Genomic DNA, 17,475 nt, shown 5'->3' with positions numbered 1-17,475 from the left:
ATAGTTTGGTTATAATAAATTTTATTATGTCATAATATTTACCCCTTCATGATCACTTATATTGACCATATATAAACAAACTTGAAACGACACAAACATTTTGTTTCATGTTAAATAAAAAGTTTTAAAAAAATGAAAAAAAAACTTCTGCAAGAACTATTACAATAAAAGGCAAAAGTCAATCGGTTTTAAAAAGTTTTGATAAGAAACACGAATTATACAAATTTCTCATATCCCGTTTAGCAGGATCTTTAGTAAGACATATTGTATTAGTGATAGAATATAACAACAATATGTATAACAGTGTGTATTTACTATTTAACTAAAAAGAATATTGTTGGAATTCATTTTCAATTACTTGTCACAAAGTTTCATGTTTTATTATATATATACGAGGGGTGTCCCAGAATTACGTGGACTTTTGCTATAACTTCTTTATTTTTTAATGCATTTTTTAGCAAATTTGTACACAATACCTTTAACATATCCTTAATGAATATGTCCATATATCTTAAGCAATCAGAACATCCTTAAACCTGTCATAGCATCAAAATCCTTCAACACAGATTCTGGTACCATGTCGACACAAAGAACACCAAACAGTTCTCCCTGGCTTATTTTGCCATCATGGTCGACATCGTACGTATTGAAACTGCATGGGTTTTCTGGTAGCTTGACGGTGTATTTGGACCCAACCTGCAGAGAGAGAAAAATAATATACCATAAAGCATTGCACTTGTAAAAGGTTATTTCAAACAAAATTGATTGCAAAAGGTAAAAGTAAGGTGGGTTGCTTAGAACAGTTTTGAAATTTGATTTAAGGCAATTACTAGTATAATATAAGAATCAATTAACTACCATTTTCCTACTCATTTGTAATTCGTACCTATATTTTCAACGCTCGTAAGATAAATAAATGACCACTTGATGAACATGTTAAATATGAAATAAGAATTACGTCTTATTCAAAACATTAACAATGATACAAAAACACTCTAAGACGGATTACAGATAATATATAATTGAAATGTTACCAATTGAACGATTGCTCCTTGTCCTTTTTCAGTGGCCACAACTTGTCTCTCAGTTCTGTTGTGATAGTGATTACAGCTGGAATTTCCTGAACAATTACTTTTAGAACTTTTGTCACTATTAGAACTTGTATTACAGGCATCGGCATACCAAAGGCAAGCAAGCAAAATTATGACGATTTTAACATTCTGAAACAGAAAAGTACGTGTAACAGAAACAAGAGGGCCATAATGGCCCTGAAATCGCTCACCTGTATATAGGCCCCCGGGGCGGGGCAAATTTTAACACAGGGGCTTTTATTTGAACAAACTTGGTAGACACCCATTTGAAACTGTTTCATGATAAATATCTAAGCTCTAGCTGTAAGAAGATTTTTAAGCTTTTACTATACACATATAGGGAAAAATTTTGTCCACAGGGCTTTTATTTGAACAAACTTGGTAGTCACTCACAAGAAGATAGTTTATGCTTAATATCTAAACTCTAGCTCTTTGAGTTTTTTAAAAGAAGATTTTTTAAGTTTTTACTATATACATATACGGAAAATCAATGATCCCCGGGGCGGGCCAATTTTAACCGCAGGGCCCTTATTTGAACAAAAATGGTAGACACCCACTAGAAGATGTTTCATGCTAAATATCTTAGCTCTAACTCATAGGTTTTTTTAAAGAAGATTTTTTAAGTTTTTACTATATACATAAATGGAAAAACAATGACCCCCTGGTGTGGGGCCAATTTTGACCCTAGGGCTTTTATTTGAACAAACTTGGTAGACACTCACTAGAAGATGTTTCATTCTTAATATCTAAGCCCAACTATTTGGGCCTTTTAAAAGAAGATTTTTTAAGTTTTTACTATAAGGCAAATAAGGAAAATCAATGACCCCCGGGGCGGGGCCAGTTTTGACCCCAGGGCATTCATTTGAACAAACTAGGTAGACACTAACTAGATGATGTTTCATGCCAAATATTAAGCTCTAGCTCTTTCGGTTTTCTAAAAGAAGATATTTTAAGTTTCTTCTTCGGTTGCCATGGCAACCAGAGTTCTGCTTAGAATTAAATTCTTTGAACAATTTTTAAAGTTGACTACCAAAGGAACATTCTTGTGAAGTTTGGATGGAATTGGCTTTGCGGTTTATGAGGAGGTGTCGTTTAAAGTAAAAGTTAACGGACGACGGACGGACGGACACCGGACGGACGCCGGACGAAAAGCGATCACAAAAGCTCACCCTGTCACTTTGTGACAGGTGAGCTAAAAATGGTATCTTAACAGATGATTTTCTTCAAATTTTACAGATGTGATTTATGTTCGACTTTAATATAAATAAACGAAGAAGTGTTATTGACTTTACCTTGATATATACATATAGACAGAAGGCAAATAAAGATACAACGGTCACCAAACATTTATATACAGTCGAATCTATTGCAAGAAAGTAAACATTGAGACAACAGATAAAGCATCACTTCTCTATTTCTTTCTTCTATAATCTTATTCATAAAAATGACAAAATTTAAATAATATTATATAAAGTTAAAGTTTTTTTCCAAACAGCAAAAAATGTTTCATCTGTTTTCTTAAATACTAAATAAACTTCATGTATTTAAATATTTCAGAAGATTTGCTTTTTATACTGTTAATTCGTCTTATCGAAGCCGTTGTTTTGTAGGGCAAGAAATTTTACACACATTGCTCAGTACTATAGTTTGTTCCAGGAACGAGTTCGAGAGTAATGTATAACTTTTGTCCTATTGAAAAGGTTCATACGTTGTCTAAGTCAAAACGTCTTTGTAACTTTATCTGTAGTTATATAATAAATGGAAGTAATTAGTACAAGAATAACTGTAATTATACTTTGTATTAATTTAATTTAATATCTTTTATTTATTCAGAATTTTAAGAAAAAATAACTTACCATTCTGATTGGTCTTCTTCTCAACCGATCTCTGACGAAAATATGCAAATCTTTCGCTTATTACAACTAGTGTAAGCGTGGTTGAAATAGCTTCGATCGTGTCCTTTTATTAACATTATACCGGAAGTTGCCTTTTCACAAACGCACATGACTGTGTACTTTTGAATTAGTACTTTTTAACTAAAATGGAAAATCCAAATAGAAATGATACTTAAAAAAGCAACTCTCAGTTATACCTACTTCTCAGAATCAAGCAATACCTAGACTTGCATGCAAGAAAACTATTCTAAGAAAAACAACGGCTGTTTGAAGTGTAATACATCTAACATTATTAGTCATACAATTGGAAAATGTTCTATTCTTGTCGTTTAAATATTTGTTTTGGTATCTTTCAAATTATTAATACCTGATTGATAATTTTGTGTTTCTTCTTTTTTGTCTAACTACAAAATGTATTTTGAAATTCGTCCAGCCGAAAATCATCATCCCATGGCTAGAGTAGTTTGAAAGCATTGGATGAGCTATTTGCTTTTTTATACAATTTTTGATATGCAGGTTCATTAATGCAGGTCCTCTTATTTTTGTAGACGATTATAAACTATAGTTTCTTTGTTAAAAGCAAAATCCCTTTTGCTTTTAGGCGATATGACTTCTATGGCAGACCTGATTTAACAAGATAACGAGCTAGACGCTAGAGATTTGTTAGCATACAATTTTGACGGAAGTGTAAAATTAACTTAGGTGAACATCTCTGGTGAAAAAAATGTTGTTTTTACAGTGAAAATGAAAATCTCTTTAACGCGTCATTAGTTTCATTTTTCAGTCTTTTTTTCATAATATTATAGGACGTAATCACACTTATTGCTTCATAAGTACAAAAAATTAAGGTGTATGAGTGTCATTTAAATGTATATTGCCCATGTACCGTTTCCTGTGTGGCGTTCCGCTGGGCTCCTTGCCGGTGGTCCTGTGTTGGGGGATGCGGTCTTTGAATTCCTTGTTGATCTTGTTTTCATACAACATTTAAAAGGCACCTTATGCCTTAGAATCGATTTTTTTACTTCTTTAAAAAGGGCAGGCGCTGGTTTAATATTTAAGGAAAAGTAAGCTTTGACGCGACATCATTTTTTTCAACCCCCCACATGATACTTTTGAATCTTTTGAATGGGATGTTTTAATTGAAAAACTCAATACATTTACATTAATACTATTATGTTTGCCTTAAGGTATTGACAACAATATTTACTTTCATATTAGGAATTTATAATACATGTATTACTGTCTGCTTGGAGATTGGAAAAATATGGAATTGGCTTCTCGTTGAATATTTGATTATGCATTTAAAGATATGTCGTTTTTAAAAGTAAACAAATTAAGGAATAGTTTAGGAGTAGTTTTATAGAAATGCAATTAATGACTGAGTTGTTGTCTGATTGTCACATTAATTATTCAGATTAAGAAGTATTTATTCCCGCCAAAGAGCTTACTATTCAAAAATAATTTAATATTTATCTTTATTTATTGTTTATTTTCATTGTCATATGTATTGGAAGGATTTTTTTGCACATTTATGAGATGTTCCTATTTTTAATCTTTATGAGATGATCATATTTTTAATTTGTCACCATGAATTTAAGAGATAACATTAAAGGGCAGACAATAAGTGTTATGAACAAAAAAGTCATTCCCATTCTTAGAATATGTTACCATACATAAACAAACACGAATTTTCAGTATTTTCGAGAACCTTCACATTTGATTAGATCAGTTTCTGACAAATGAAATCAAAGCAGAGGAGGAACTTTTTTGTGCAAAGATTCTGTCGAAAGTCAAAAGTTCACGGTTAGAAAGTAATCATTTCATAAAAATAAGAGGTACTTGTTTAATATTAGGAGGGCCTCTCCAACGTAAGTAAGTGTTTCAAAGAAACGCTATTTAGCATATTATGAAGTGTAAAGTAAAGTACAATTGTCAGTTTAATAATAGCCAGTATTGACATAGAAATCTAAATGCACATGCATTAAGCTGTGTTTAGATTGATATCATAAGTTATTTCTGATTTGACAATAATGAAATTTATCTTGTTCAAAGACTGGTAAAGATCTAGTGTATCTTAACAGAACATGACATTTATCAGCTGACTACAAATCAGGGTCTTTCAAATAGAAAGACCCTGAACAAAATAACCAATCAAATGAATTAAATTAATCATGCCAGTACCTGCAGAATTTACCAACAGAATTATAGATATATCTTACGTATAAACACAAATTTGACAAAAGTTTTATTAGATTAGAGTTGCATATTTTGTTTTCGAACATTTAAAAGTTTTAATATTGCAATACTTAAAAAAACAAATGTGAATTAATTAAACTTTATTTAGAAAAGAATATCATCTAATTGTTAAATCCATTCAATTGACTACGTCTTCTTGATTGTTTTGACAGGAAAAGAAGAAAATATAACAAAGTAATTTACATCCATTTCTGATATAAGCATATACTAGTATCTCGAGAAAATAACATTTACTGCAATCCGCTTTTATTTATTAGTTTTATATACCAAACAGCTGAATATTTTAAACAAAAACCATGAAAATGAGAAATGCTTAGGGTGAAATGCAAACGTCAATGAAATGAACATTGTAGACTCGGTTTAAATGAATTTGTTTATTATTGATAATGGAAAGGTGCATCTTCAACACTTCATGAGTAGAGTCAATATGATCCAGAATGACCAGACAAAATAACAACACTTAAGAAAAGTACGGGCCAACTTTTTACAGCTGTCACGTGTTATGCATGATAAATAAATCCATACTTTCAGGAAAATAAATTCATACTTTCAGGACGACGATATTTTTTGTATTACTACAATAGTACATTTGAATATAGAAAAAGTTATATAATTATTTTTTTTAAATTCTTTTCGAATCTTATTATTGATCAAGCAAGCACGATCTGCAGTTATTCTATGATGAAATAAAATGTTTAGAACTTTGTATGAAATTTAGATTTTTTTTTTCAAAATCAAGTTCCATGACAAGCACATTTCTAGGGCGTATATCTGAATCCCTAATCATGTAGAACCTCATCCCTCTTCCTCCACATCTATATATCTTAACTAATTGTTGCGGTCTGAAGAACAAAAGAAATCGTTTGGAAGGGGATGGGACACTAACAACTTTAAAAAAATACAAAGCGTTTTAAATTCCTGGAGTTCTATATAGCTGAACGATCTTGTTTGTCTGATGTCTAACTCATTACAGGTCTGGACGCTTGACAGAAATTATGATCCTAAAGTAGAAATAACGATTTTTAAGTACAATTTTTAACTAAATGCATAGCTGTCGAAATTCAATGTTGTTCATATTGCTAACACTTCATATGAAAGAGCTTACCTTAATTTTATATTTTATCGAATAAGTCTTTTTTCATTATAATAACCATTTGTATAATAAATATTTTAAAATATTTCATTTTATTATTTCTATAACTATATTGCATTAGGTGTACATATTAAAAATGTGTTTAACAGGCATTGTTAGGTTAACTTATCTAAAATATAGTCAGTATCGAGCATCTGTAACTGTTAAATGCCGGGTTTTTTGTGGTTGTTTTCAGAACAAAGTTTCAAGTTACCAAAAACACAATGTTGAACTAGAACTCCGCAAGTAGGATGTGTCGCCTTGTGAACCCTATAGTTTAGGAGAAATGGCCAGGACAAGAAAATTAACAAAGGGCAATAACTCAAAAAATAAGAAGTCAAGAGCAGCAGTTTCTTTGCACTGCCTGCACTTCTTATCAATAAGATATATCATCCTATGAAGTTTCAAGTCCATAGCTTTTATAATTTATGAGAAATGGCCTGGACAAAAATAAAGTATGAAAATTATTAAAGGGTAATAACTCCAAAATAAGAAATGCAGAGTACCGGTTCTTGTGCACTGCACTTCTTCTTAATGAGATCTATCATCCTATGAAGTTTCAAGTCCATAGCTTTTATACTTTCGGAGAAATGGCCCAGACAAAAATAAAGTATGAAAATTAACAAAGGGCAATAACTCAAAAATTAGGAAGTGCAGAGTACCAGTTCTTGTGCACTGCACTTCTTCTTAATGAGATCTATCATCCTATGAAGTTTCAAGTCCATAGCTTTTATAGTTGAAGAGAAATGGCCCGGACGAAAATAAAGTATGAAAATTAACAAAGGGCAATAACTCAAAAATTAGGAAGTGCAGAGTACTGGTTCTTGTGCACTGCACTTCTTCTTAATGAGATTTATCATCCTATGAAGTTTCAAGTCCATGGCTTTTATACATTAGGAGAAATGGCCCGGACAAAAAGTGTGAAAATTAACAAAGGGCAATAACTCAAAAATTAGGAAGTGCAGAGTACTGGTTCTTGTGCACTGCACTTCTTCTAAATGAGATCAATCAGACTTATAGTGACTGAGTTATGCTCCGGACAAGCTTTAGGGGACGCCGACACCGACAACGACGCCGACAAAAGTAATCCCTATATGTCGCCTTTTCAAGGTTCCAAATATTTTATAAATGTAATTTATAAATATTTATTTTTAACTTATTAGCTCGACTATTCGAAGAATATGAGAGCTATTGTAGTCGCCCCGGCGTCGGCGTCCGCGTTGGTTAAAGGTTTTTTTGTAAAGTCAAATATCTCAATTATTGCTCGAGATATTCAATTGAAACTTACAATACTTATTTATAGTAACAAGGTACATCAGATTGACAAGTTGGATTACTCTACCTGCAATATTGGCAGAATTAGGCCCCTTTAAAACTTAGAAATTTTGGTTAAAGTTTTGTTGTAAAGTCAAATATCTCAATTATTGCTTGAGATATTCAATTGAAATTTACAATACTTTTTTATAGTAACAATGTAAATCAGTTTGCAAAATTGCATAACTCTGCCTGCAATATTTGCAGAATTATTTGCCCCTTTGAAATTTAGGTTAATTAAAGCTTAAAGGTCTTCAAAGATATTTACTTGAAACTTTACACACGTACTTAGGGTCATAGTTTGAGGGTCATAATTGTAAGTCACTGACCATAAGTTCCATAACTCTATCTTGCATTAAGGCTGATTCATATCCCCTTTTCTACTTAGTCTCTTGGTTAATGTTTACATGCAAGTTTTACATATCTCAATAACTATTAAAGATATTTATTTAAAACTTCACATATGCATTTAGGGTCATAATTGTAGGTCACTGACAAAGATCCATAATTCTATCTTGCATTTAGGCTGATTTTTCTCCCCCTTTTCAACTTAGAAATTCAGGGTAAAGTTTTGCTTGTAAGCTGTTATCTCCATAACTACTGAAGGTTTTGTGCCTTTTTTTGAGACAATTTTATGCATTCATAATAATAAAGCAGTGATTTACTTGATAAAACATCCTAATAACAAGCCTTTGTACCTTTTCTGTCAATTTTATGTATTCATAGGTAATTAGTATTATTATACTCAATATAACACCCTTGTGACATAACCTTACGAATAGTCAAGCCAATACTGTATAATTAGACTCTCTCTAAGGCCTATAACATGAATTTATAAAAAAAGATTAGCCCTTTTGTGAACTTAGAAAATTTAACATTATCAAGGCTCTTTTACTATCAAGCACTTAGAATAGTCGAGTGTGCTGTCCTACCGACAGCTCTTGTTTAATAATACAGTAGCCTGTTTTGCAAAAAGTTAATTATTTATAAGACTGTTTCTGATAAAAAGGTAAAAGTACAATTTTCACATTCGTGCGTTTTAACTTGTCATGTGATTCTGATAACGCATGCGCAGTTGGGCCTTAAGATATCAATACAAACTTGAAACTTGCTTACATTCCAAGAAACAATATCTTTGTCCCACATCTAAAGAACAAGAGCACCGCTAGGCGGAGCATTATATGCCCGAAAGTGTTTTTTTAAGTAAGGATGAAGCATTTGTAAGATATTACATAAATTAAATAAAGTATTACCTCCTTCAAATAGCAATCCTCCTTTAAAGTTTGAATATTGTAGCCAAATGGAACATAAGTTTTGCTCTGGAAACTGTTTTCAGTTTTGAGGTAATAGCAACCTTGAACTTTGACCTTATGACCCCAAAATCAATAGGGGTGTTCTACCCAATATGGATAATCATCCTATGAAGTTTGAACACTATGGGCCAAATAGAAATTAAGTTATGTTCTGGAAACTGTTTTCAGTTTTACAGTAATAGTGACCTTGACCTTTGACCTTGTGACCCCAAAATTAATAGGGGTCTTCTACCCAATATGGACAATCATCCTATGAAGTTTGAATATTGTGGGCCAAATGGAACTTTAATTATGCTCCGGAAACTGTTTTTAGTTTTAAAGTAATAGTGACCTTGACCTTTGACCTTGTGACCCCAAAATCAATAGGGGTCTTCTACCCAATATGGACAATCATCCTATATAGTTTGAACACTGTGGGCCAAATGGAACTTAAGTTATGCTCCGGAAACCAAATTGCTAACGGACGGACGGACAGACAGACGGACGGACGCCAGGGGGTATAACATAATATGCCGAAATTTTTTCGGGCATATAAAAAGTATGTTTTATATACAATGCTAAATTCATTGAAAGCGTCATTCGCAGACTTACGTATTATTTTTAGTTCAAGTTATTTTATGCATTAAAGCAACTTTTATATAATTCTGAAAAATGATATCAAAAAGTACATTTTATTACATCTTCTCAATAGACTGTATGACTTATGTTTTTATTTGTAATTCTTCAAATAAATAAAAAAGTGAAAACATAGTCATAACATTTAATTTAGACTTATAAAGTTTGATGATGTTTCAAAACCGGCAATAAGATAGATAAAATGGAAACTACAGAATTACAAATACTGCTCATTTAGATTGAGCTTGTTCATGGACCAAAGTGGTACTGTTGACGCACGCTAGCACCGCCTAAACAGAACTCAACAGCTAATTATATCATGGTGTTATATAACCAATATAAAACACATCCACAGATGTGTTCCTTCATACGTTGGTTTTCATGAAAACTTCAATGTTACAATTCCACGACATTCAATGACAAGCGGCGTCGTTTTCTTGTCGAGACTGTATTGATCATATACGGCTTTTGTTTTTTTTGGTTGGTTTTAAAGTCTCAGACGCCCCATTATGCATAATATAAAGCAAAAATGGGCATATCATAATCAGCGCCTTCCATAACCAAGCTGGGTAACGTTCTCACATTCTAGTATTTAAAATCTCTTTTCGAGCTTCGAACCAATAGTAGCACTTGACAGGCAAGTGGTTTAAAGTCAGCGATCATTACCACTCACTCAAGGAAGGTACCGTCAGCATTAATATCATATTTCTTTATTACATGCTTTTCGGTGGTTTATAGAAATATATCAGTGAAATAAAAGACTGATAATTTCACAGTTTTAAACAGTGAAATTGTCATTTTGATAATTTCACTGTTTTGATATTTGAGCCCGTTACGTTGTTTCAGTGAAATACAAGCGTTCACAGTACTGGAAACCAACTTAATGACGTGACGCCGTAAATGACGTCATATTGAATTATTATTGGACGCCCTTTTCATTTAGTACTAGGTTAAAATGTCTGTTTACAACGTTTCTTTGCATATAATAAAAAAGGAAATTTGTTTAGTTTAATGTAAGACCGAAATAGATTTCACCTCGTGAACACCAAAAGTTCATAGATCAATTTCACGAGTGGCACAGCCATTCGTGAAATATACCTTTTGGTGCTCACTCGGTGAAATATATTCCGATCTTACACTGAACTCTATGTACACAATTAATCTACATCAAATGAATAAAATATTATTTGCAACGTCCAAACAGTTCATAAAACGGTTTTTTTCACAGTGAGTATTCTGTTAGATAGTATTGTAAATGTCTGTATGATAAAACAAAATCTACTACTATGTATAGTTCAAAATATGAAAACAATACGGGCTTCAATCTGAACAAAGAATTTAATGTCGCATGATTTTATTAAGGAAGATAAATCTGGAGTACAGTACAGTCTGCTTTTATATTGGCTTCAAAGTTGTTCCCCTTTAATCATTTTTTAGTAATTCCATGATCTGCACTCTCTTGTGATTCTCGTTTCATGATTGTTTTTTTTTTTATATTTGTGTTAAATATATGTGAACATGAATAGATTAGACTATAAAGATAATAAATTATATAAATATACCACTAGTATACAGACTCTGCGAAAGGTAAGATAAAAATGCTTTGCTTCTTCTAACACAGTGTTGTTATGCATTTCTTGTCCTTTGTGATAATGTATTGATTATTGTTTAAAGCGGTGCTTTGTGATTCTTTAAATTTCATAGTCTAATAGAAAACTTTAACCTGCAATTCTCACTTTCTCACGGCTGCAACAGACGTAGCTTTTTTTCAGGTTATGCAAGTTGGGTGCATTCAGAAGAAAGAAGCATACATTGACATCATATAAGGGATAAAAAATACATTTGCATGTGACAATGTTTTAATGTTCCTAATTATACTGCTTTATGAAATCAATGCAATATGCACCATATATACCCTGAAAATATTACTCTGGGCATTGTAGTTCCAGGTAAGAAAACTGTTTTCATAAATAAGTCTTTATAAAGTAAATTACTATCAGGGCAGGGTCAATTATGACCACAGGGAGATGATATATTTTACATTTTAGAGGACCATATGGTGATGGTACATGCCAAATATCTAAGCTATGGGCATTGTGGTTTTTTGAAAAGAAGAATTTATACACAAAGTCTTTCTTTGCTCCTATGACATACTTATGCATAAGACTGGAACCATTTATCTACCATAACTTTTGAAGAAAGACATCTAAGGATCATTCCTATGAATTAGATAAAATTCATCAAGTGATATAGGAGATGTTGTTTACAAGTAAAGAAAATATGGAAAAGTCAGGAAAAGGACAGATGAACGAGGTGTGTAGTGCTAATTTTCAACCTAAAGAATGACCTCAATAATCAAGGTCACTTAAACTTATTAAGTTATTAACTCACCTGGCTTGATTAACTGTAAAATTACAAAGTTCCTCAAAGTTTCCACAGAAAAAAATACAAATGTAATTTTAATAGAACAATTTATATTTTTACAGTATATTTTATTTTTATTTTAGACATATTTCACATTTGTGCAACAAACTCCATCTGCGGCCTATCTGGTATATCAACAATCAAAATATCTGTCAATGATTTATAAAGTCTTTTGATTGTCGTCTGCTGCAATCTGTTTATTTTGTTCATGCTCATATCAAGAATATGAAGTTTACGAGTACGGCAGCGGGTCTCTAAAGCGGTTTCGGCAGCCGTAACAATATCGTCTCCTTGAATACTGCAGAACCTGCAATAGGAAATATTTATCAATGTAATTTTATCTTAAAGCCTTCGGTATTGAATTGAATTGAGGCTGAAATTATTAAGGGTGCTAATTTGATATTACCAGTTGTCCTTGATTACTGCATGGTAAAATCTACCAATGTTCCCATGAATTACATGTACATTGTATATCTTACTGATAATTGAGCTTGTATGTCTTTGGGTTTGTTTACCCTCCCTCATCGGAAAAAGGCCATATGGGCGAGCATGTAATTGAGCTAAAGTATTCATGACGAAACGAAAATCAATAACTAAAAAAGTACTTTTCATTAAATCAAAACAAGTGACTGAATTTGTTAATAAAACAGGTTTTCCACCATTAATAATTACAGGTTTTCCGCCATTAATAATTAATTAAAACTGAGAAATGTCAAAGGACTTCTATACAGTAGATAATTCCACTTTTACTCACCAGTTGAAATAATAAGAAAGTGCAATATACAAAGTGCAATATATAATATTCAATCACAAAAGTCGCAGTTGTGTGGGAGGACATTTGATGATAACAGTTATTTAACAATTATGCAGAAATCCCATGAGGATTGTGGATATATATAATGTTCAACATATGAAAACAGGCACAGAGGTCCAAATATTTTAGATGCCTTTAACCTTCTTTAATGGACTCTGCACCCAGGTTCCATTTATAGAACTGTCCATTTTAAGTTTTTGGGATATCAGTCACTAAGTGGGCCAGAAATAAGTAATATGTAAAGTCAACATGAGAGCAAGGCATAACAAGTAAATAATATGTAGTCAATAAGAGAGCAAGGTAGGACAAGTCAAAACAATATGTAAAGTCAACACAAGAGAAAGAAAAAACGAGTCAAAAGATGTAAAGTCAACATGATATAAAGGCAGGATAAGTCAATTATATGTAAAGTCAACATGAGAGCAAGGCAAAAGAAGTCAAAAGATGTAAAGTCAATACAAGAGCAAGGCAGAACAAGTAAATAATATGTCAAGTCAACACAAGAGAAAGGCAGGGCAAGTCAACAATATGTAGTCATTACGAGAGCAAAGCAGGACAAGTCAAAACAATATGTAAAGTTAATACGAAAGCAATACAGGACAAGTCAAAACAATATGTAAATTCAACACAAGAAAAAGGAAGGAGGATTCAACAATATGTAAAGTCAATATGATATCAAGGCAGGACAAGTCTATTATATGTAAAGTCAACATGAGAGCAAGGCGAAACAAGTCAACAATATGTAAAGTCAATATGAGAGCAAGGCAGGCCAAGTTAACAATATGTAAAGGCAACATGATATCAAGGCAGGACAAGTCAATAATGTGTAAAGTTAACATGAGAGTAAGGCAGAACAAGTCAACAATATGTAAAGCCAATACAAAAGCAAGATGGGACAAGTCAAAAATATGTAAAGTCAACAAAAGAGCAAGACAGGAAAAGTCAACATTATGTAAAGTCAACACAAGAGCAAGGCAGAACAAGTCAATAATGTGTAAAGTCAATACAAAAGCAAGGCAGGACAAGTCAACCATATGCAAAGTCAACACAAGAAAAAGGAAGGACAAGTCAACAATATGTAAAGTCAACATAAGAGCAAGGCAGGACAAGTCAACAATATGTAAAGTCAACATAAGAGCAAGGCAGGACAAGTCAACAATATGTAGTCATTACAAGAGCAAAGCAGGACAAGTCAACAATATGTAAAGTTAATACGAGAGCAAGACAGGACAAGTCAACAATATGTAATGTCAACATGAGAGCTAGACAGAACAAGTAAAAAATATGTAAAGTCAACACAAGAGCAAAGCAGGACAAGTTAACAATATGTAAAGTCAACACAAGAGCAAGGTAGGACAAGTCAACATTATGTAAAGTCAACATGAGAGCTAGGCAGGACACGTCAACAATATGTAAAGTCAACAGGAGAGGATAGTGGGTTAAAGTTACCAAATAATTGATATTTCATTAGTATTGACCAGACATGGGGCGATTACTTGACAATTGTAATTGATTAAATTATGATTATTTGTCAAAATGCTTGATTAAATTAAATTACTGATTACTCCATTTTGACATTGTAATTGATTAAATTACTGATTACTGACAGGAGTAATCAGATTACATTTATGATTACTGATTACATGTACATAAGTTAAGAAATGTAATGGTTCAACACTATCGTTTTATTGAACATTTCAATACAACAAATGTACAAAAAAAAACAGCTTAGTTTTACAGTAATTAATTCAGTCTACATATGTACATGTGTTGCCTCCTATTTACTAAGCTATATTCTCATATTACATTTAATGTTCATTACTTTTTCAAAAGTATTTGGTTTCAGGAGGCACCTCGTAGGAGTAAAGATTTTTCCAGCAATGCTGAATACTTTTTGCTTCTACATGGACTTAACAATACCAAAATGTAACAGAAAATATAACCATATCTCACTTTTGTCAGTAATTGCAGCTTATACTTGCTCTTTACTGAACCTGTTAATTCTTCTCAATAAGTGATAATATACCTATCCAGGCCATTGTTATAATTTCACAGCTAAATTTAAGTGGTATAATTGTGACAATCATTTATGTATTGGGTCAATCTGTCAGTGATCATTTCATCACCTTATTAAAACACAGGTGTCATCAAATCTGACCTGGGTGACTGTATTTAATTCACCTACACTACCTAAGACAATTAGTAGGCATTGACACTGGTACTTTTTTAACCTTTATATGTATGTTTGTTCAGCAATTTTTTTAGCTTAACATGTATTTTAATCAAAACATGTAATCATTGTGATTACTGATTAATTGGTCATGTAATTGATTAAATTATGATTAAATTACAGGAAAAAAATTATGATTACTGATTACTGTGATTACTCAAAAAATTGTAATCGATTAAATTAAATTACTATACTATTGACGCATTTGAAAATCAATATACAAGTAAGTAGTAAATATGTATGAATTGGTAAAAAGATATACTTGACAGCAATAAACTAGAGGTTTTTTTTTGTTTGTTTTTTTTTGCTTAGGAGTAGGACGAACGTGACAGTAACGGCTCGAAAACATGGTAGAGGCAGCACAAGAATACTTCTTGGGTGTGGAGTTAAGCAAGGATAAACCAACATACACCTGGACATTTGAGGAGGAGGACGAGGACAATGATTACCTTGTACACACTTTATTCCTTAAAAATGATGTGCTAGGAGCGTCGGCAGTTAAAGGAGAAAGAAATCTTGTACAAGTAGAAACCAAAAACTTTGACAAAACTGATATATCACAGCCTTTACTATCATTAACATTAGGCCAGTCAGATATGTGCAATTTAGATATAAGTTTTGGCAATGAGGTTAAAGCTACTTTCAGATTGGTCGAAGGTTCAGGTCCAATTTCTCTTGGTGGACAGCAGTTAGTTGAGTTCCCCCCAGATGAGTTGAACAGTCAAGATGAGTCTGCTCTCGAAGATACCATGGAGTCTGAACTTACGGAGGAAGATATGAGCCCCAAGAAATCAAAAAAGAGGAAAGCTGGAGGTGCAGGTGATAAAAAATCAAAGAAAGGCAAGATGGATGAGAGCATGTCAAGTGCAGATGACAGTATGGAAGATGAGGATGATGATGAGATGATGATGAAGATGATGATGATGAAGATGACATGGATGAAGATGAGGAATCAAGTCCAGAAAAGGGGAAGAAAAATGAAGGAGCAAAGGACACAAAAGGAAAGAAAGCTGGACCAAAAACAACTAAGGTGTCTCCCAAGAAAGCTGCCAAGAAAACAACTAAAAAGGGCAAAAAGTCAAATCATCATTTACTCGAGATAAACAATTGGACAAGCATTATAAGGAAACCAGAGCTAAATCCATTTTTATTTATCACAATTTGTGCTAAAGACTTCAGTTTTGATATTTTGTTTAATAAAAATACCATTTATTTCCAAAAAAAAAAAAAAATAAAAAAAAATAAACTAGAGGTTGTGTCTAATTTTGACAAGAAAAGTGTACGAACAAACATTCCGTGCTCATAATCGTTACAAGTTATATTATTTTCTCCATACAGAGTAGTTTGGAATTACTGCTCATACAATAGCAAACAATAACATGACATCTTGGGGCATAAATATTTCTAACTGATGTACACTTAAAAATGGCAGCTTTCTTGGAAACAAGAATTCCATCATGATTACTCTACTTTTAAACAAAACAAGGATTTCTCATCACAGGACAAATATACCTTACCTAAGGTCAAGATTGTTCACACAAGAATTCTCTGATGTCAATATCACCGTCAGCAAATCTTTGCCCACTTCAACTGTAAGATAAAAATTGATGCAGAGCTAAGGGCACTTCTTTTCACTGGAAAAATTTCCAAAAAAGATGCCTAAATGACTTTTTAGAAACATTTATTACAAAATATCTTATTATTAGAAAAGTTTCTTTGCTGGTCAACATAAATATATTTTCATAAAGATTTTCAAACATCACAGCTATGTATCAACTTTATCTATGAGTTATGGTCATAAAATGAAAAGATGCCTTTATCTTATACCTGTATATCAAACACTTGTATTTGCCTCTCATGTAGTTTACAAGAACAAATCACTCTCGAGGCGTGGTAACTTGGCACTACCGCGTCTCATGAGATCCTAATCTATTTGTCCAGTCAAGTCAAATAGAAGTCCCAGATCATGGTTCTCCCATAATAACCCTATTGTATTGCAACTGGTATAAGATTTATCACATTTAACACATCTTTCAAAGAAATGGTCTCTCAGCTATGATACAGATAAAAGAAAACTAATGACTTACCTAGATCTATTTCCTGTAGAGACAATGTCTTCAGGTGCTTGCAGTTGTTTACAATTCTAACAAAGTCTTGTATATTTGCTGAAAACAATGTTGAAGTTTTTAAGTGGCCTGCGTTAATTCAAGAGCATATTACCAGAAACAGGTCTTTTGATGGGAGTATTAATTACACATGGAGTTTATTCTACCATGCTTTGCTTTCTGATGACTGAGAATATGCTTTAATTGTAATTATTCTAATTGCTGGTGCTTTATTTTGAAAATTAACATCACAAATTAGTTTCCTTTTGGATATTCCAAGGCCCAA

General features: G+C 32.4%; 1 protein-coding gene and 1 pseudogene across 1 annotated transcript; one reads left to right on the top strand and one right to left on the bottom strand.

The window, feature by feature from the left end:
* Nucleotides 1-12,070: 12,070 nt before the first annotated feature.
* On the bottom strand, nucleotides 12,071-17,243 carry LOC132733300 (uncharacterized; the record flags this gene model as incomplete). The annotated part of the gene is given in 3 exon segments (XM_060719920.1): nucleotides 12,071-12,347; nucleotides 16,602-16,674; nucleotides 17,172-17,243. Coding segments are annotated over 3 exon segments (362 nt in total), but the record flags the coding sequence as incomplete, so codon positions are not given.
* Nucleotides 15,396-16,405, top strand: LOC132733294 (nucleoplasmin-like protein ANO39; annotated as a pseudogene).
* Nucleotides 17,244-17,475: the final 232 nt, after the last annotated feature.

Source organism: Ruditapes philippinarum, unplaced genomic scaffold, assembly GCF_026571515.1.
Source record: "Ruditapes philippinarum isolate M1 unplaced genomic scaffold, ASM2657151v2 ctg1559_1_1_1_1, whole genome shotgun sequence".
In the NCBI taxonomy this organism is placed as follows: domain Eukaryota; kingdom Metazoa; phylum Mollusca; class Bivalvia; order Venerida; family Veneridae; genus Ruditapes; species Ruditapes philippinarum.
Note: the sequence above shows the minus strand (reverse complement) of the source record. Positions and strands in the feature narration are given on the sequence as shown.